Source organism: Anser anser (assembly GCF_964211835.1).
Source record: "Anser anser genome assembly, contig: HAP1_SCAFFOLD_32, whole genome shotgun sequence".
Lineage (NCBI taxonomy): Eukaryota > Metazoa > Chordata > Aves > Anseriformes > Anatidae > Anser > Anser anser.
Window position 1 is genome coordinate 4,733,486 of NW_028154148.1, and position 21,477 is coordinate 4,754,962.

Genomic DNA, 21,477 nt, shown 5'->3' on the forward strand with positions numbered 1-21,477 from the left:
TGTACTAGGGCTCACTTTTCTGGGTTAGAAATTTAGCAAATGTGTTGTTCAGCTTAGGGTGTCAGGTCTGTGGTTAGGTTATGGGCAAGCTTTGTGGAATAGTTTTTTGTTCTATGTCTGCCTAGAAGTCTAGGTTTAATAGAGGATTTTAATGCTAGTGTTGAAGGTAGGGATGAGGGTGAGCATAAGAGTAAAAGGAAGAGATTGAGCTATGGGCTGAGTTTTGCTTCATGGAATACTTTGAGTTCAAGCATTAGACTAGTGGATTCCTCTCAGGGTGTTGGAGTAGCATTTAGGTTTAGGGATTTAGGTTACTCTTTAAAATTGGGTAATGGCCTTACATCAATCTTGTAATTCAGTGTTAAAGCAGCATCAACATTACCTGAAGCCTCTTACCTCCACGAAATCATTGTAAAGGTTCGCTTACCCTTCCCCCTCCCTCTCTAGTGTAGGGGGAGAGAATTAGAAAGAAATGAAAACTTGTGGGTTGAGCTAAATAGAAAGGGTTTATTAGGACAGGAAATAAGGGATAATAATAATAATATTAATAATAATAATAGTAATAGTAATAATGTTACGAACAAGTGATGCACGATGCAATTGCTCACCACCCGCTGACCGATGCCCACCCTATCCCTGAGCAGCCGGCCCCCCCACCCCGGCCTGTACCCCGATATTAATTCTTCAGCATGACCCCAGATGGTACGGAATACCCCTGTGGCCAATTTGGGTCAGCTGTCCTGGGTCTGTCCACTCCCAGCTCTTGCTGCACCCCCAGCCTGCGCGCTGGCAGGACAGAGCGAGAAGCCGAAAAGTCCTTGGCCTGGTGTAAACACTGCTCTGCAACAATTAAAACATCAGCATGTTATCAGCGCTCTTCTCATCCTAATCCAAAACATAGCACCCTACCAGCTACTAGGAGGAAAATTAACTCTCTCCTAACTGGAACCAGGACAAATGCTACACCTAAGGGTCACAACTTGCCTGAGATTAACTTGAGTTAAACTAGAAAAGAGAGATAGACAGTTCCTTACTAAGTAAATTCTACTACTAGAATCAGTTTCTTCAGTGTGGCTTTCAGCACCTGGTTCCTCAGGCTGTAGATGAGGGGGTTCACTGCTGGAGGTACTACTACATATAAAACTGCCACCACCAGGTCCAAGGATGGTGAGGAGATGGAGGGGGGCTTCAGGTAGGCAACCACAGCAGTGCTGACAAACAGGGAGACCACGGCCAGGTGAGGGAGGCACGTGGAAAAGGCTTTGTGCCGGCCCTGAGAAGAGGGGATCCTCAGCACCACCCGGAAGATCTGCACATAGGACAACACAATGAAAACAAAACAACCAAAGACTAAAGAAACATTACACACAAGTGCCCCAACTTCCCTGAGGTAGGCATCTGAGCAGGAGAGCTTGAGGATCTGGGGGATCTCACAGAAGAACTGGTCCACAGCATTGCCTTGGCAGAGGGGCAGGGAAAATGTAGTGGCCGTGTGCAGGACAGCATTGAGAAAGCCACTGCCCCAGGCAGCTGCTGCCATCTGGGCACAAGCTCTGCTGCCCACGAGGCTCCCGTAGTGCAGGGGCTTGCAGATGGCCACGTAGCGGTCGTAGGACATGACAGTGAGAAGGGAATACTCTGCTCCAACCAAGAAGACAAAAAAGAAGACCTGTGCAGCACATCCCTGATAGGAGATGGCCCTGGTGTCCCAGAGGGCATTGGCCATGGCTTTGGGCAGAGTGGTGGAGATGCAGCCCAGGTCGAGGAGGGCGAGGTTGAGGAGGAAGAAGTCCATGGGGGTGTGGAGGCGGTGGTCGCAGGCTACGGCGGTGAGGATGAGGCCGTTGCCCAGGAGGGCAGCCAGGTAGATGCCCAGGAAGAGCCCGAAGTGCAGGAGCTGCAGCTCCCGCGTGTCTGCGAATGCCTGCAGGAGGAAGTCAGTGATGGAACTTCTGTTTGACATCTGCTGTTTAGAGGCATCAGGTTCTGCTCAAAGAATAGAAAGACATTCATAATGTACAACCGACTTAGCAGAGGAAAAATCCTACCATTTCTCATTTAAATCTCCCCAAATGACTCTCCACATCCAGGCAGGCATATGGCAGGTCCCTTTCCTGAGTTCTACTTGGTCCTGCCTTAGGGTGTCCCTGGGAGCAGGAGACTTTGCTGTGGGCAATGGAAGAGACAGTCCTGTCCTACAGCCAGACACAAAGAGGAATTTGGTGTCATCTCAGCTTTACTTTACTCCTAATACCAAAGACTTTTGCCCCAGTTTGCCTCACATTCAAATCAACTGTTGAGGAGTGCTGTTGGGATTTTTTATTTTTATTTTGTATTTTTTATTCTAGCTGCCCCAAGACACGTGAAGGCTGCTTTTAAGTCAGAAGTCCAGGCATCTCTCCTGCACTCCAAGTAAGACCCTGTGGATCCTCAGAGAAAAAGGGACTGTACCCTTACAGCCCAGAGTCCTTTAGAGTGTTAAGACCCTAAGTCCATCAGCCCTGCTATCAGCTGCCTTCTGTTGGCATTTCTTTGATCTTCAAGACAGTTGCACTCAGAAGTACACCTCAAAAAAACCTGGACACTGCTGAGAGCAGAGGAATCCAGGCTCCAAGTACCCATCTCCAGACCCCTCACCCTGTCCCCGTACTCCCCTTCCCCCAAGCACCCCGAGGGCTCACTCCATGGGCAGGTGAAACCCCCATCCCCAGGCAGCCTGGGAACAAGAGCAGCAGCAGCACGGCCAGGTGGAGAAGCCAGGAGGAATGGCAGCGTGCTGCTGCCAGGGGAGGCAAGGCCAGGGAGGGACAGACGGACACTCAGCACACCCTCCTGTGCTGCAGCTCTGCCTGCAGAGGAGGCAGCTCCTGCTCACTGCAAACGATCTGTGCTCACCTCAAGCCTGCAGAGAGCTCCCAAAGGCAGGGCACTGGGCATCGGAGGGTTTGCAGCTCCCAAAGAGCAGCTAGGATAAAGCCTGAGAGGACCACAATGATGAAGTCGTTGAAGTTTGCGGGCTGAGGTGTGGGAAGGGACTTCATGAATTTCATTGATGCCATATTGGTCCCTCACTGCCATGCTCCAGGAGTCTCAGTCTCCTGTACAATCCTGACAAAATAAATTAACATGAAACCTGCCTCCCCTTCACTGCAGGATTCTTCAAGCACATGCTACAGAAAAAATCTTGCCTTTCAGGTAGCCCCTGCCTTGGTTTTCTCTTGAAACATCCAACCATAAATGCCATTCTCTAAATCATCTTCTACTCCTCGCTGGAGAAACAGAGAGACCCATCCCGACAGATGCTGTCAGGCATCGGATGTGCCAGCTGTAGAAGACCCCTCTGGCAACCCCACCTGCATGGCCCTGCAGCCAGAGACTCACGGTGCCAAGAGCCTGCAGATCTGTCCTGCCACACGCTGCCCTCTGTTGCTGCGCTCCTCACTGCCTCCAAGCCCTCTCTCCTTCTCTCCTCTCCCCATGCCACCTGCGGTCAGAGCCCCCAGCCCTGCTGCGCTGTGCACAGGAGCTGCTCCTGGGCACAGCTGTCTCTCTGCACCAGGGCCCTCTTGCCACGAGCTCTCTCTGTCCCACGAGCCCGGCCCAGCTCAGCACCAGACGCCCAGCCCAAGGCATTGGAATCCCCCCTCGCGGGGCTTTGCTGAGGAGCCCACGAACCTCAGGCACTGAGAGACAATTGAAGCCATCTCTCAACAAGTCCAAGTCAGAGGCAAGTTTCCTGCAGTGTCCCCCTGAGGGCCAGCACTGACACAGCCTCCCTTGGAGCTCGTTAGAGCAGAGCATTGGAGGCAGTGAGGACAAGGAGACAAAGGCACTGTGAAGGTGACCCTGATGTGTAGACAAAGTGTATTTGTTTCACTAAGCACAAGGGCCAGGAGAATAATGAATGATTTAAAATTTGAAAAGACAGAAAAAGGAGTTAAAACAATAATAATAACAATAATAGTATTAATATGTACAAATCAAGTGATGCACCACACAATTGCTGAGAAGCCCCTCACCGATGCTCAACCTGTCCCTGAGCATTGGTCCCCCTGACCCTGGCCAGCCTGCAGCAGGATCTCTTGTGCACGTCCCTTCACCTTCATTTCTTTTAGTGCAAAATCAGCTTTCAGAGGAATTTGGAGTATTTTCTTCCCTTTCTCAAACACTTCCTCTGCTCTGTCACCCCACACAACGATGCCATCCATGTACTGCAGGTGTTCAGGAGCTTCCTCCTCTTCCAGGGCACTCTGGATCAGACCATGGCAAATGGTAGGGCTGAGTTTCCTGCCCTGGGGCAGTCGATGCCAGGTTGAAAGCAAGCTGTGGCCTTCAGTCTGCTGGCAAACGGATGGAGAAAAATGCATTAGCGATATCAGTTGTGGCAAAACGCTTGGGTGCCTTTGATCCCAGTGTGCATGGAAGCTCTACCGTGTCCGGCATGGCAGCACTCAGCACTGCATGACTTCCTTCAGGCCACGACAATCCTCTGTCGGCGGACTCGGTTGGTGCTCTACTGACTGAGGTGCACGGCTGTGGCAGTGATTGGCACCAGCTGTCCTTCAGCCCTCATCAACCCCACAACAGAAGGGTCCTGTGAGAGACCAAGGCAAGGCAGACAACAGCATCATGTTCTCCGTCTCCAAGGCAGCTGTGCCAAAAGCCCACCCATACCCTTTTGGGTCCTTGAAATATCTCTCCTCTCCTGAAGCAGTCTCTTCCAAGGATGCACAGAGTCCGGGGCCAGTCCCAGTGGGGTGCTTTTGCCACTCCTTCCCACTTAGACTCACCTCAGCCTCCAGTACAGGTCAGTGTTGGCATCCCCCTGTCACTCCAGACATACAAATGGGTTCACCCCTCCACAGCTTGATGGCACTAGGGTACGCTGTGCAGTGGTGTCCACTGGAGCCTGAGACTTCTGGGGGCCTGATGTGCAAGGCCATCGAATCCACACAGTCCAATACAGCCGATGGTCCCCTTCCTCCCCCTGGCTGGAGGCAGGGCCCCTCTCGTCCTGCTCATAGTATTCCTTACTGTGTCTGCAGGACTGCCCGCTGGAAAGTGCAGCAGCAGTTCTCTAAGAACCCCTTTTAGGGATTGTTGTTCCTTGCCACTCACATACCCGTGCCTCTAGGGTTGAGGCAGATTTTCCATCCCACTTTCTCATGTCCTCTCCATGGTCACACAGGTGAAACCACAGGGTGACACATCGTGTGTACCCTCCATCTTTCCTTTCCTGCCCTCTGACTCCAGGGAGGGGCCCCGTTTCTCCCAGCACCAGAGCGGCACAGGGACAGGGATCGCGTGATTACTGATGCTCTTAGGACCTCTTCCTCTACGTCCTCCTACTCACATGATGGCCCAGCTTTTCCGAAGCCTGCCTCATCTTCTTTCTCCTCCTTTCTTGTCTAGGTAGGAGTTTCTTTCCTTTCTTAAAAAGAAAAAAAGTGCCCATGAAAGGAGCTGGAGTTTTTGCAGGGCATTTTACAGATGCTGTAGTGGCTGCAGGGTCTGTCAGAGGGGTGGGAGTGGCTGCAGGGCTTGTCACAGAGGTTGGAGTGGCATTGATCATTGATTGTGGCTCTGTAAGCGTAGGCCAGGACCCAGCACACTGCAGTGGTATGTGTCTCTTTGGAAATGCCAGGGTGATAACACAACTTTTTCAAGCATTTCGCAGTTTTTTAGGATTCTGTACTGTCTCAGGGATGAAGTTCCAAAGCTTTGGAGGTGCCCCCTGCTCTAGGTGCCTGCCCAGATCCTCCCACAGTCCCTGCCACTCCTCACTCTCCTGCCTCTGGACAGATCTCTGGATGGCATGCATTAAGTAGTTGCTTAAACATAAACAAAAGCTGAAAAATATGCAAGAGACATAACAATAGGAACATGCTGGTTTGACCATCCCAAGGATATTCAGAGCTTTGAAGAGCTACTGTAATTAGGCTGGAGGAGAAGGGGGAGGTGAAGGAGAAAGGGAGAGTGAACCAGCGGGGAAAAGTGTCCTCCCCTTGTCTCCCCCATGGCTTGGTTTCCTGAGGAGAAAAGGTAAAGAGTGTAATTCTTAATAGTTTCTGATTCATATCATAAGCCACTGTTACACGATACAAGAAAAGAATAAACTTGAAGCAGCCATCAGAAAAGATAAACAGCATGACAGGGGAGACATACAGTAAGTAATGTGCTATACAACACAGTTCTGAAATTGAGCACAACAGACCTGAGATTAAAAAAAAAAATAAAAAAAGAAAGAAAATCAAGTTTGTGATCAGCAACCATTAAAATCAACTCATGCTTATAAAGGTTTACTTTTAACATGCTGTGGTGAGATCTGTCATTGGCTCAAACTTTGTGCTCCATGTCGTGCACCAAAAAGAGCGTGGTTTAACCCGGCAGGCAGCTCAGCACCACACAGCCATTCCCTCACACACACACCCTGCTACACCCCCAGCGAATGCAGGACAGAATGAGGAGGGGGAAAAAATAAAATAAACTAAAAAAAAAAAGTCATGGGTTGAGATAAAGACAGTTTAATAGGCCATAAAGGGAAGACAAATAATACGAACAATGATGACGATGATCGTGATGGTGATTGCCTGTCCCGCAGCAGTGGTACCCTCTACCCTGGCCAGCCACCCCATATTGATTGTTCAGCATGACGGCTGCGGTATGGAACATCCCTTTGGCCACTTGGGGTCAGCTGTCCTGCTTCTGTCCCCCCCAGCTCCTCAGGCACCCCCAGCCCTCCACTGCTGGGCAGCAACTAAGTCATCAGTGTGTGATAATCATTCTTCTCATGCTAAATGCAAAACACAGCATCATACCAGCTACTAGGAGGAAAATTAACTTGATTCTAGCCAACACCAGGACACCCACAGACCAAGGGCATGATATCTCTGTGTGTATATCAAAAGAGAAAAGGTGGTGGAGATTAATTAGAAAGTACTGGAGCTGAGCACGATGCAGATGGTGTGGAATATGGGGTGGATATTGTCCTCGTTGGGGCTGGGATAGACTCAATTTTCTTCCTATTAGCTGGTATGGTGCAGTGTTTGTATATAGGACACAGCTCCAGACAAAATAACAGCAGGCATGAGAAGGAAGAAGAGAAAAAGTGGAATTGGGCAGCCTTCTATCCCGTACCCTTAAATGATTCTGTGCTGTAATACCATCCAACTGGTTGCTGCCGTATTGTCCAAACTGTCCTGCAAATTCCTGCTGCTGTTACCTTGTGGGAGATGGCATAATCAGGGTGAGCCATCTGCCTGCAGACATTAACAGCTGACAGAATGGAGCATCTGTCCAGGGGAACCTAGAGAAACTGCAGGATTTGGCCTAAATGAACCACTTGATCTTTACAAGAAGAAGAGCCCAGTCCTGCACCGGAGGAAGAGGAACCCCCCACATCAGGGCAAACGGGGACCCTGCTGAGTGAGCTGTGCCCAGGAGGAGGAGGGCCTGGGCACCACGAGGGATGCCATACGAGCAGTGGTGCTGCTCCCCAGGAACCAGGCCAGCTTCCTACAGAGCTGCCTTACGAGGAGCATGGCCACCAAGAAGATCTGAGGTATCAGACTCAGCTCAGATCCGGTGTGACACCACACGGACAAGGACATAGAGCCAGCAGGAAAAGATGTGCAGGTCTGCGAGTCCCTAGGACAGTCTGGTGTAGACAGGACAGAGGGCTGTGACAAGGCTGAAAGTCCCAACAGGACCCAGGGCTTTGTGTCCATGGCTCTGGCTGTTGTCTCTGCCACTGAGGCCTAGGAGGAGACAGCTTATCGGTAAAGCACCAGGGCCTCATTGCCTCCTCGCCCCCACCCATGAACCAGGCAGGGCTCGTACCATTCTCCTGCACTTGCCCATGCACATCCCCATCTCCTCCTGCCCCACGAAGAGCCCTGAGCAGTGTGTGAAGAGAAAGGATCTCCCTTCCCAGGGGCTGGCGGTCAAGGCCTGGCCCTTGTGCTTGGTGAAACACATCCAGTTTTCCTACATATCAGTGCCACCTTCATATTGCCTTTGTCTGCTTGTCCTCCCTGCCTCCAATGCTCTGCTCTAACGAGCTCCAAGGGAGGCTGTGTCAGTGCTGGCCCTCAGGGGGACACTGCAGGAAACTTGCCTCTGACTTGGACTTCTTGAGAGATGTCTTCAATTGTCTCTCCGTGCCTGAGGTTCGTGGGCTCCTCAGCAAAGCCCCCCGAGGGGGGATTCCAATGCCTTGGGCTGGGCGTCTGGTGCTGAGCTGGGCCGGGCTCGTGGGACAGAGAGAGCTCGTGGCAAGAGGGCCCTGGTGCAGAGAGACAGCTGTGCCCAGGAGCAGCTCCTGTGCACAGCGCAGCAGGGCTGGGGGCTCTGACCGCAGCTGGCACGGGGACAGGAGAGAAGGAGAGAGGGCTTGGAGGCAGTGAGGAGCGCAGCAACAGAGGGCAGCGTGTGGCAGGACAGATCTGCAGGCCCCTGGCACCGTGAGTCTCTGGCTGCAGGGCCATGCAGGTGGGGTTGCCAGAGGGGTCTTCTACAGCTGGCAAATCCGATGCCTGACAGCATCTGTCGGGATAGTTGTATCTCTGTTTTTCCAGAAAAGTGTAGAAGATGCTGTAGAGAATGTCATTTATAAGGGGGCATTTCAAGAGGAAGACTGAGCATCAGTTTATCTGAGCTTTTTTTGAATTCTGTACTTTCAGATTCCTGCAGTGGAGGGGAATCTGAGTGAATCTGAGCACACAGCTTGTGGGATGGGTCTGTGAGCATGGACAGGGAGGAGACGTGGGGACACAGAAGCGGCTCCCAGCAGGGACACGGGCAGGCAGCAGGGACATGGGCAGGCGGTGAGAGGGAGCTGCTGCCAGAAATGCTGTGCGAGGGAGGGCTCAGGCACCTCCCTGCCAGCCCCTGCAGGGCAGGCGCCTTCCCTGGGACACCCCCTGCTCTCCTCTGCCACCAGCACAGCCTCTGCCCTCAAGCCCCCGCTGTCCCCAGCAGGAGCTGCCTCCTCTGCAGGCAGAGCTGCAGCACAGGAGGGTGTGCTGAGTGTCCGTCTGTCCCTCCCTGGCCTTGCCTCCCCTGGCAGCAGCACGCTGCCATTCCTCCTGGCTTCTCCACCTGGCCGTGCTGCTGCTGCTCTTGTTCCCAGGCTGCCTGGGGATGGGGGTTTCACCTGCCCATGGAGTGAGCCCTCGGGGTGCTTGTGGGAAGGGGAGTACGGGGTCAGGGTGAGGGGTCTGGAGATGGGCACTTGGAGCCTGGTTTCCTCTGCTCTGAGCAGCGTCCATGTTTTTTTTGAGATGTTCTTCTGAGTGCAACTGTCTTGTAGATCAAAGAAATGCCCGCAGAGGGCAGCTGATAGCAGGACTGATGGACTTCGGGCCTTAACTCGGACTTAGAAGCAGCCTTCAGGTGTCTTGGGGCAGCTAGAATAAAAAATACAAAATAAAAATAAAAAATCCCAACAGCACTCCTCATCAGTTGGTTTGAATGTGAGACAAACTGCGGCAAAAGTCTTTGGTATTAGGAGTAAAGTAAAGCTGAGATAACACCAAATTCCTCTTTATGTCTGGCTGTAGGACAGGACTGTCTCTTTCATTGCCCACAGCAAAGTCTCCTGCTCCAAGGGACACCCTAAGGCAGGACCAAGTACAACTCAGGAAAGGGACCTGCCATATGCCTGCCTGGATGTGGAGAATCATTTGGGGAGGTTTAAATGAGAAATGGTAGGAGTTGTCCTCTGCTAAGTCGGTTGTACATTATGAATGTCTTTCTATTCTTTGAGCAGAACCCAATGCCTCTAAACAGCAGATGTCCAACAGCAGCTCTGTGAGCGAGTTCCTCCTGCTGGCATTCACAGACACGCGGGAGCTGCAGCTCCTGCACTTCGGGCTCTTCCTGGGCATCTACCTGGCTGCCCTCCTGGGCAACGGCCTCATCCTCACCGCCGTAGCCTGCGACCACCGCCTCCACACCCCCATGTACTTCTTCCTCCTCAACCTCGCCCTCCTCGACCTGGGCTGCATCTCCACCACTCTGCCCAAAGCCATGGCCAATGCCCTCTGGGACACCAGGGCCATCTCCTATCAGGGGTGTGCTGCACAGGTCTTTCTGTTTGTCTTCTTGATTTTGTCAGAATTTTATGTTCTCACCATCATGTCCTATGACCGCTACGTTGCCATCTGCAAGCCCCTGCACTACGGGAGCCTCATGGGCAGCAGAGCTTGTGCCCAGATGGCAGCAGCTGCCTGGGGCAGTGGCTTTCTCAATGCTGTCCTGCACATGGCCACTACATTTTCCCTGCCCCTCTGCCAAGGCAATGCTGTGGACCAGTTCTTCTGTGAGATCCCCCAGATCCTCAAGCTCTCCTGCTCAGATGCCTACCTCAGGGAGGTTGGGCTTACTGCTGTCAGCTTCTGTATAGGTGTTGGTTGTTTTGTTTTCATTGTGCTGTCCTATGTGCAGATCTTCAGGGCAGTGCTGAGGATGCCCTCTGAGCAGGGCCGGCACAAAGCCTTTTCCATGTGCCTCCCTCACCTGGCCGTGGTCTCTATGACTGTTAGCACTGGCATGTTTGCCTACCTGAAGCCCCCCTCCATCTCCTCCCCATCCCTGGACCTGGTGCTGTCATTTCTGTACTCGGTGGTGCCTCCAGCACTGAACCCCCTCATCTACAGCATGAGGAACAAGGAGCTCAAAGATGCAGTGAGGAAAATATTTCTATACATGCTTCTTCATCATCAATAATGACTTCATTATTGTGATCATTATCATATCATTTTTGTCATTATACTTATTATCAAAATATAATATTAGAAATAATCCTAACAGGACTACCTGGTTATTTGGGAAAATGAGAGAATGATTTCGTTAAGTCTATTTTTATTAATATTTTAACAACATTTTATATTGATAGAAATAATGTTATTTTTATCCTTTTACATAAGAAGTTATAAAATTATTTTCATCCGGTCATAGAATCATGGAATCACAGAATGGCCTGGGCTGGAAAGGACCTCAAAGATCATCTAGTTCCAATCCCCCTACCATGGGCAGTGACACCTCCCAAGAGATCGTGGTTGCTCAAGACTTCATCTACCTTGCTCTTGAAGACCTGCAGGGATGGGGCATCCAATACCTCTGTGGAAAACCTGTTCCAGTGCCCCACTATCCTCTGAGTGAAAACTTTCTTTCTAACCTCTAATAGGAATCTCCCCTTTTAATTTAAAACCACTTCCCCTTGTCCTATCATTATCTACCTGAGTAAAGAGTCCTTCTCCATCCACTTTATAAGACCACTCTAAGTATTGAAAATCTGCAATGACATCACCCCGGAGCCTTCTCTTCTCCAGGCTGAACAGCCCCAGCTCTCTCAGCCTTTCTTCATAGGAGAGGTGCTCCAGCCCCTTGATCATCTTTGTGGCCTCCCTTTGGACCCGCTCTAACAGCCCACAGCCTTCTTGTGCTGGGGGCCCCAGACCTGGATGCAGGACTCCAAGTGGGGCCTCACAAGGGCAGAGCAGAGGGGGACAATCACCTGCCTCCACCTGCTGCCCACTCCTCTCTTGATGCAGCCCAGGATGCACTTGGCCTTCTGGCCTGCATGTGCTCCCTGCTGGCTCATGTTGAGCATTTCATGCAGCAGAACCCCCAAGTCCTTCTCTGCAGGGCTGCTCTCAATGAGTTCTTCTCCCAGCCTATCCCCATGTCTGGGATTTCCCTGGCCCAGGTGCAGCACCGTGCACTTGGACTTCCTAAACGTCATAAGGATCACATGGGCCCAGTGCTCAAGCCTGTCCAGGACCCCTTGGATGCCATCCCTTCCTTCTATAGTATCACTAGTATATCACTATAGTATCTAGAGTATCCACCACTCAGCTTGGTGTCATCTGCACTCAATGTCGCTGTCTATGTCATTGATGAAGACATTAAACAGTACTGGTCCCAGGACAGACCCCTGAGGTAAAGCACTTGTCACGACCCTCCACTTGGATATAGATCCATTGATTGTGACTCTGCGGTTTTGACCTTAGCCACTGAATGGTGCACCCATCAAATGCGTCTCTCTCCAATTTGGAGACCAGGATGTCATGTGGGACCGTGTCAAAGGTCTTACAGAAGTCTCAGTAGATGACATTGGTCAATCTTCCTTTATCATCTGATGTGGTCACTCCATTGTAGAAAGCCACCAATTCGATATGGCACAATTTACTTTTTGGTGAAGCCATGCTGGGTGTCTCGGATCACTTCTTTGTCTTGCATGTGCCTGACACTGATTCCAGGAGGATCTTTTCCATGGTTTGCCAGACACAGAGGTGAGGTTCACCATTCTGTAGCTCCCTGGGTCCTCTTTTCTACCGTTCATCAAAAGGGGAGTGATGTTTCCCTTTTTTCCAGTCACCAGAGACTTCACCCGACTGCCAGGACTCTTCAGATATGATGGAGAGAGGCTTGGCAACTACATCAGCCAGTTCCCTCAGGACCTGGGGTGCATGTCATAAGGCCCCATAGACTTGTACGTGTTTAGTTTCACAAGGTGTTCCCAAACCTGCTCTTCACTTACAGCAGGTGGGACTTTGACCCCCAGTCTCCATCTCTGGGTTCAGGGAAATGAAAGACCCTGGAAGCCTGACTGGCAGTGAAAACTGAGGCAAAGACGTTGCTGAGTCCCTCAGCCTTCTCCATGTCTGTCATTACGAGTTCACCCTTCTCATCCACCAGAGGGGGAACACTCTCCTTGGCCTTTCTTTTCTGAGCCATGTATCTGTAGAATCTCTTCCTGTTATTCTTTGCTTCACTTGATAAGCTCAGTTCCATCCGTGCCTTGGATTTTCTTATCCCATCCCTGCACATCCAAAACAAATCCATGCATAAGGGCCTGGGAAAAAGGAACCCTGGACCATCGAAGCCATTCTGGAAACAAAACTTGTAGGTAGGAAGCGCAGTTTTGTGGAGGTGCAGAGCCGATGGGCACGTTGTGGAGGATGTTCCTAAAGACCTTTGTGCCCTTTCCCTCCTGACAACAATGCCACTTCTGTCTCAAGACTAGAGTAGCCAACAGAGGTAAGACAGATACTCTGGGATCAAGAATGTCATCAGAAAGCTGATCCCAATAAGATATGGGGAGGTCAGGAGCAGCCTGGACGAGAGAGATGTGAGATTTTGGGGTGGGAAGAAGAGCTTGGCCAGAAGAAAATTATGATTTTGTAGAGGTAAGAGGGGTCATGTAATGTAGATGCTGCAGTAACACTGACTTAAAACAGTCACGTATGGCCCTTACCTTACTTGAACCAGGAATTTTAATCCCTAAACCTAAATGCTACTCCAACACTCTGACAGGAATCAGTTTTCTCTCTTGCTAATCCTAATGCCTTCCCTTAAAACTAGCATTAAAATGTTCTATTTAAACCTAGACTTTTTGGGAGACCTAAACAAAAACCTAAAGCATAGAGCTTGTCCATACTTTAAACGCAGACCTGACACCACAAGCAGATCAGCAAACACTCCCACTAAAACTTTGCTTAATGTCTACCCCAGAGAGAAAAAACAGGTACCGAGAGGTCTAGAGAGAGCTCAGATCTACCTCAGGATCTCCTGCCCCAGCAGGAGGAATGGGACTGGGGCAGTGACTGGGAGGTCACTTCTGTCTCTGCAGCTGATAGGGCAGCAGCAGGAACGCGTCACGCAAAGGGACTGTGAGGTCCCTTGTGTCTGGAGGTGGCAGGTCACCCTTGGCTTCTCCCTGGGATGTGCACTTTGGGGCTGACATCTGCCAGTGGCCCTGCTAGGCCAGCAGAAGGCCCCTGCTTGGCATGCTGCCTGTGGGATCCCCTCTGCCTCCATCCCCAGGAGGACCCAGACAGAAAGAAGGCCCGCACAGGGGTTGTCCTGTCCCTTCTGCTTGAGGCCAGGACTGGACAGCAGGAGGCACAAGGCTTGGCTGTGTCTAGCCAAGAAGCTGCAAGGCCAGCAGCAGGCCCAGGCCTTGGGAGATGCTGGTGAGGTGACTTCTGTCTGCTTGGCTGACAGGCCGCAAGGAGCCTGATGGGTTGGGATGCCTGCTTCAGGAGTGGTTTCCACCCTGATGGAGCTTTCTTTGGTAGCAGGAAAGAGCAGGAGAGCTCTTTCTCTGCCACAAAGTGCACCTTGGAAGGTTGGCACTCGCCACGAGGAAGAAGAAATGTCCAGGGAAACAACTGGTCTTCCTCCTAGAGCTTGAGGCAGAGAAGATATTAAGTGCCTAAGCCTTTACCTCATATCTTGTCACCAGGTTTCCCCCACATCCATTAAAGGATGATGATTCTCCTTAATCCTCCTTTATTAACATATTTATATAAAAATTTTTTATTTTTATATTTTGCCTTTGACAAAAATCTGTCCCTCAGATAGCCTGGTGTGGAGAGGACAGAGGCCTCTGACAAGGCTGAGAGTCCCAACAGGACCCAGGGCTTTGTGTCCATGGCTCTGGCTGTTGTCTCTGCCACTGAGGCCTAGGAGGAGACAGCTTATCGTCAAAGCACCAGGGCCTCATTGCCTCCTCGCCCCCACCCATGAACCAGGCAGGGCTCGTACCCTTCTCCTGCACTTGCCCATGCACATCCCCATCTCCTCCTGCCCCACGAAGAGCCCTGAGCAGTGTGTGAAGGGAAAGGATCTCCCTTCCCAGGGGCTGGGGGTCAAGGCCTGGCCCTTGTGCTTGGTGACACACATCCAGTTTTCCTACACATCAGGGTCACCTTCACAGTGCCTTTGTCTCCTTGTCCTCACTGCCTCCAATGCTCTGCTCTAACGAGCTCCAAGGGAGGCTGTGTCAGTGCTGGCCCTCAGGGGGACACTGCAGGAAACTTGCCTCTGACTTGGACTTCTTGAGAGATGTCTTCAATTGTCTCTCCGTGCCTGAGGTTCGTGGGCTCCTCAGCAAAGCCCCCCGAGGGGGGATTCCAATGCCTTGGGCTGGGCGTCTGGTGCTGAGCTGGGCCGGGCTCGTGGGACAGAGAGAGCTCGTGGCAAGAGGGCCCTGGTGCAGAGAGACAGCTGTGCCCAGGAGCAGCTCCTGTGCACAGCGCAGCAGGGCTGGGGGCTCTGACCGCAGCTGGCACGGGCAGAGGAGAGAAGGAGAGAGGGCTTGGAGGCAGTGAGGAGCGCAGCAACAGAGGGCAGCGTGTGGCAGGAGAGATCTGCAGGCCCCTGGCACCGTGAGTCTCTGGCAGCAGTGCCATGCAGGTGGGGTTGCCAGAGGGCAACTTCTACAGTTCTACTGTAGAAGTTCTACTGTAGAAGTTCTACTTCTAATTCTACTTCTTCTTCTACAGCTGGCACATCCGATGGCTGATAGCAGCTGTTGGGATGGGTCTCACTGTTTCTCCAGTGAGGAGTAGAAGATACTTTAGTGAATGGCATTTATGATTGCAATTTTCAAGAGAAAGACCAAGCCAGGCGCTACCAGAAAGGCAAGTCTTTTTCTGCACTCTGTGCCTGAAGAATCCTGCGGTGGAGGGGAGGCAGGTTCCATGGTAATGGTTTGTCAGGATTGTACAGGAGATTGAGACTCCTAGAGTATTGCAGAGAGGGACCAATATGCCATCAATGAACTTCATAAAGTCCCTTCCCACACCTCAGCCCACAGACTGCATCAACATCATCATTGTGCTCCTCTCAGGCTTTATCCTAGTTAATCTTTGGGAGCCGCAAACCCTCCGATGCCCAGTGCCCTGTCTTTGGGAGGTCTTTGCAGGCTTGAGGGGAGCACAGATCGTTTGCAGTAAGCAGGAGCTGCCTCCTCTGCAGGCAGAGCTGCAGCACAGGAGGGTGTGCTGAGTGTCCGTCTGTCCCTCCCTGGCCTTGCCTCCCCTGGCAGCAGCACGCTGCCATTCCTCCTGGCTTCTCCACCTGGCCGTGCTGCTGCTGCTCTTGTTCCCAGGCTGCCTGGGGATGGGGGTTTCACCTGCCCATGGAGTGAGCCCTCGGGGTGCTTGGGGGAAGGGGAGTACGGGGACAGGGTGAGGGGTCTGGAGATGGGCACTTGGAGCCTGGATTCCTTTGCTCCCGGAAGTGTCCAGGTTTTTTAGGCACAGGAATAAACACCGCAGGGAAGTTGTCACAGCACTGAGGCTATCACAATTTAAGAAATATTTGGGCAACACCCTCAGGCATGTGGGCCAATTTTTGTGTGCTTATATACAGATTCAGGGGTTGGATTTGACGATCCTTGTGGAACCCTTCCAAATCAGGATATTCTATGAGTCTATGACTCTATGAACCTCTGAGTGCAATTGTCCTGCATCTCAGGTGGATGCCAGTACAGGGCAGCTGTGACCAGCTGTAATGGGCAGACTGGCTGACCTCTCTAAAGAACACTCTGTATTAAAGGGACGGTCCCTTTGCCTCTGACAATCCACAGGTTTTCTCTTGGATTGCAGCAGAAATGCCCAGGATTTCTGCCTTAGAAAACGTCCTCAGGATTGGGGTGGGCAGCTAGACAAAAAAAATACAAAAATAAATCCCCACAGCCATGCTCTGCAAATGAATGAATTGTGAACAACAATATGGAAGAGCTCTTCATTAGCAAGTGACTTGAATCTGAAATGAGCCAATGTTCCTCTTAACCTCTTGCTGTTGGGCAGGACTGCCTCATGTGTTGCTCACAGCAGAATCCCCTATTCACTGGGATATCCTCAGGCAGTGTCAGTAAGACCTCCTGAAAGGCACCTGCCAACTGTAATCCTGAAAGAGGACAGTCATTACATTGGATTAATTGAGAAAGAGAAAAAGATTTTCTCATAAAATTTTTTGGATTTATTAATGCTTTTTATCCCCCTGGGACAGAAACGCATGCCAAGAATCAGCAAATGGCCAACAGCAGCTCTGTGAGCGAGTTCCTCCTGCTGGCATTCGCAGACACGCGCGAGCTGCAGCTCCTGCACTTCGGGCTCTTCCTGGGCATCTACCTGGCTGCCCTCCTGGGCAACGGCCTCATCCTCACCGCCGTAGCCTGCGACCACCGCCTCCACACCCCCATGTACTTCTTCCTCCTCAACCTCGCCCTCCTCGACCTGGGCTGCATCTCCACCACTCTGCCCAAAGCCATGGCCAATGCCCTCTGGGACACCAGGGCCATCTCCTACCAAGGGTGTGCTGCTCAGGTCTTTTTCTTTCTCTTCTTCATATCAGCAGAACATTATACTCTTACTGTCATGTCCTATGACCGCTACGTTGCCATCTGCAAGCCCCTGCACTACGGGAGCCTCATGGGCAGCAGAGCTTGTGCCCAGATGGCAGCAGCTGCCTGGGGCAGTGGCTTTCTTGATGCTCTTCTGCAGACTACCATTACATTTTCCCTGCCCCTCTGCCAAGGCAATGCTGTGGACCAGTTCTTCTGTGAAATCCCCCAGATCCTCAAGCTCTCCTGCTCAGGTTCAGACTACCTAAAGGAAGTTAGAATTCTGGCGGTTAGTGCATGTTTAGCATTTGGCTGTTTTGTTTTCATTTTGTTGTCCTATGTGCAGATCCTCAGAGCCGTGCTGAGGATGCCCTCTTCTCAGGGCCAGCACAAAGCCTTTTCCACATGCCTCCCTCACCTGGCTGTGGTCTTCCTGTTTGTCAGTACTGGCATGTTTGCGTATCTGAAGCCCCCCTCCATCTCCTCCCCATCCCTGGACCTGGTTGTGGCAGTTCTGTACTCGGTGGTGCCTCCAGCAGTGAACCCCCTCATCTACAGCATGAGGAACCAGGAGCTGAAAGCCACACTGAAGAAACTGATTCTAGTTGTAGTATTTACTTAGTAAGGAACTGTCTGTCTCTCTTTTCTAGTTTAACTCAAGTTAATCTCAGGCAGGTTGTGACCGTTAGGTGTAGCATTTGTCCTGGTTCCAGTTAGGACAGAGTTAATTTTCCTCCTAGTATCTTGTAGGGTGCTATGTTTTGGATTAGGATGAGAAGAGCGCTGATAACATGCTGATGTTTTAATTGTTGCAGAGCAGTGCTTACACCAGGCCAAGGACTTTTCGGCTTCTCGCTCTGTCCTGCCAGCGAGCAGGCTGGGGGTGCAGCAGGAGCTGGGAGTGGACAGACCCAGGACAGCTGACCCCAACTGGCCAAAGGGGTATTCCATACCATCTGACATCATGCTAAACAATATATAGGGGTGGCTGGCCGGGGTGGGGGGCCGGCTGCTCAGGGATAGGCTGGGCATCGGTCAGCGGGTGGTGAGCAATTGCATTGTGCATCACTTCTTTTCTTACACATTATTATTATTAATACTATTATCATTATCACTATTATTTTTATTATTGTTATTATTATATTCCTGTCTTAATAAACTGTCTTTATCTCAACTCACCGGCTTCACTTTCCCGTTTCTCTCCCCCATCCCAGAGAGGGAGGGGGAAGGGTGAGCGAACGGCTGTGTGGTGTTTAGCTGCCAGCCGGGTGTCCTGGTTCCAGTTAGGACAGAGTTAAGTAGCTCATAGTAGCTGGTAGGGTGCTATGTTTTGGATTAGGATGAGAAGAGCGCTGATAACATGCTGATGTTTTAATTGTTGCAGAGCAGTGTTTACACCAGGCCAAGGACTTTTCGGCTTCTTGCTCTGTCCTGCCAGCGAGCAGGCTGGGGGTGCAGCAGGAGCTGGGAGGGGACAGACCCAGGACAGCTGACCCAAACTGGCCAAAGGGGTATTCCATACCATCTGACGTCATGCTAAACAATATATAGGGGTGGCTGGCCGGGGTGGGGGGCCGGCTGCTCGGGAATAGGCTGGGCATCGGTCAGCGGGTGGTGAGCAATTGCATTGTGCATCACTTGTTTTCTTACACATTATTATTGTTAATACTATTACCATTATCACTATTATTATTATTATTGTTATTATTATTTTCCTGTCTTAATAAACTGTCTTTATCTCAACTCACAGGCTTCACTTTCCCGTTTCTCTCCCCCATCCCAGAGAGGGAGGGGGGAGGGTGAGCGAACGGCTGTGTGGTGTTTAGCTGCCAGCCGGGTTAAACCACAACAGTCTTTTTGGCGCCCAACGTGGGGCCCGAAGGGTTGAGATATCGACAAATCTGACCAGAGTGTGTTAAACTAAAATTGGTATAAGTATTGGACCTGCTTAATAGTTGCTAGTCACGATGTTGATTGCCTTAATCTCCAGTCTGCTGTACCTGTATTCCAAATTGAGTTTTATGGTGCGTTACTTTCTGTATGTGCTCCCTGTTGCACTGTTTATCCTTTCCGGGCCCTGGTTTAAGATTGTTATGGTACTGTGCGGTGTAGCAATGGCTTATGAAATGATGAAATATCTGGTCACGACTTTAACCTGGTATTTGTACTCAGCACTGACGTCGACTCTATACTTTGGAACCCATATCTCGGAAACTATTAGCAATTACACCTATTGCCTGTTTTCGTTAGGGAGCCAAGGAGTGATCAGCAAGACTCATTCACCTTTTAATAGTCCCATATGGCCAGTGCGAAAGTCTAATGGTGAGTGGAGACTAACAGTGGACTATCGTGGCCTGAACGAAGTCACGCCACCACTGAGTGCTGCAGTGCCGGACATGCTAGAACTCCAGTATGAACTGGAATCAAAGGCAGCCAAGTGGTATGCCACAATTGATATCGCTAATGCATTTTTCTCCATCCCTCTAGCAGCACAGTGCAGGCCACAGTTTGCTTTCACTTGGAGGGGAGTCCAATATACTTGGAATCGGCTGCCCCAGGGGTGGAAACACAGCCCTACCATTTGCCATGGACTGATCCAGTCTGCGCTGGAGCAGGGGGAAGCTCATGAACACCTGCAGTACATCGATGACATCATTGTGTGGGGTGACACTGCAGAAGAAGTTTTCGAGAAAGGGAAGAAGATAGTCCAAATCCTTCTGAAGGCTGGTTTTGCCATAAAACAGAATAAAGTTAAAGGACCTGCACAAGAGATCCAGTTTTTAGGAATAAAATGGCAAGATGGACGCCGTCAAATCCCAATGGATGTGATCAACAAAATAACAGCTATGTCTCCACCAACTAGCAAAAAAGAAACACAAACTTTCCTAGGTGTCGTGGGGTTTTGGAGAATGCATATTCCAAATTACAGTCTGATTGTAAACCCGCTCTACCAAGTAACCCGTAAGAAGAATGCTTTTGAATGGGGCCCTGAGCAACGACAAGCCTTTGAACAAATTAAGCAGGAAATAGTTCATGCAGTAGCCCTCGGGCCAGTCCGAACAGGACCAGATGTAAAGAATGTGCTCTACACCGCAGCCGGAGAGAATGGTCCCACCTGGAGCCTCTGGCAGAAAGAACCTGGGGAAACTCGAGGTCGACCCCTGGGGTTTTGGAGTCGGGGATACAGAGGATCTGAAGCCCGCTATACTCCAACTGAAAAGGAGATATTGGCAGCATATGAAGGAGTTCGATCTGCTTCAGAAGTGGTCGGTACTGAAGCGCAGCTCCTCCTGGCACCCCGACTGCCGGTACTAGGCTGGATGTTCAAAGGAAGGGTCCCCTCTACGCATCATGCAACTGATGCTACATGGAGCAAGTGGGTTGCACTGATTACTCAGCGGGCTCGAATAGGAAACCCCAGTCGCCCAGGAATCTTGGAGGTGATTATGGACTGGCCAGAAGGCAAATACTTTGGGATATCACCAGAGGAGGAGGTGGTTCGTGCTGAAGAAGCCCCCCTGTACAACAAGCTACCAGAAAATGAGAAGAAGTATGCCTTGTTCACTGACGGGTCCTGTCGTATTGTGGGAAAGCATCGGAGATGGAAAGCTGCTGTATGGAGTCCTACACGACGAGTTGCAGAAGCTGCTGAGGGAGAAGGTGAATCGAGTCAGTTTGCAGAAGTAAAAGCCATTCAGCTGGCTTTAGATATTGCTGAACGAGAAAAGTGGCCAGTTCTCTATCTCTATACTGATTCATGGATGGTAGCAAATGCCCTGTGGGGGTGGTTACAGCAATGGAAGCAGAACAACTGGCAGCGCAGGGGTAAGCCCATCTGGGCTGCGGCATTGTGGCAAGATATTGCTGCCCGGGTAGAGAACCTGGTTGTAAAGGTACGCCATGTAGATGCTCATGTGCCCAAGAATCGGGCTACTGAAGAACACCAAAACAACCAGCAGGTGGATCAGGCTGCTAAGATTGAAGTGGCTCAGGTGGACCTGGACTGGCAACATAAAGGTGAATTATTTATAGCCCGATGGGCCCATGACACCTCAGGCCATCAAGGTAGAGATGCAACCTACAGATGGGCTCGTGATCGAGGGGTGGACCTGACCATGGACACTATAGCACAGGTTATTCATGACTGTGAAACATGTGCTGCAATCAAGCAAGCCAAACGGTCAAAACCTCTTTGGTATGGAGGACGATGGCTGAAATATAAATATGGAGAGGCCTGGCAGATTGATTACATCACACTCCCTCAAACCCGCAACGGCAAGCGCCACGTACTTACAATGGTGGAAGCAACCACCGGATGGCTGGAAACATATCCTGTG

General features: G+C 51.0%; 2 protein-coding genes across 2 annotated transcripts; both read left to right on the top strand.

The window, feature by feature from the left end:
* Positions 1–9,707: 9,707 nt before the first annotated feature.
* Positions 9,708–10,728, top strand: LOC310890592 (olfactory receptor 14C36-like; the record flags this gene model as incomplete). Its single annotated transcript, XM_083852908.1, has 1 exon — positions 9,708–10,728. Exon 1 carries the CDS (start codon positions 9,793–9,795, stop codon positions 10,726–10,728), a length of 936 nt encoding a protein of 311 aa, XP_083709034.1. The 5' UTR covers positions 9,708–9,792.
* A 5,846-nt stretch (positions 10,729–16,574) lies between these two features.
* Positions 16,575–17,762, top strand: LOC310890593 (olfactory receptor 14J1-like; the record flags this gene model as incomplete). Its single annotated transcript, XM_083852909.1, has 1 exon — positions 16,575–17,762. The coding sequence occupies exon 1, from the start codon at positions 16,830–16,832 to the stop codon at positions 17,760–17,762; it is 933 nt and encodes a 310-aa protein (XP_083709035.1). The 5' UTR covers positions 16,575–16,829.
* Positions 17,763–21,477: the final 3,715 nt, after the last annotated feature.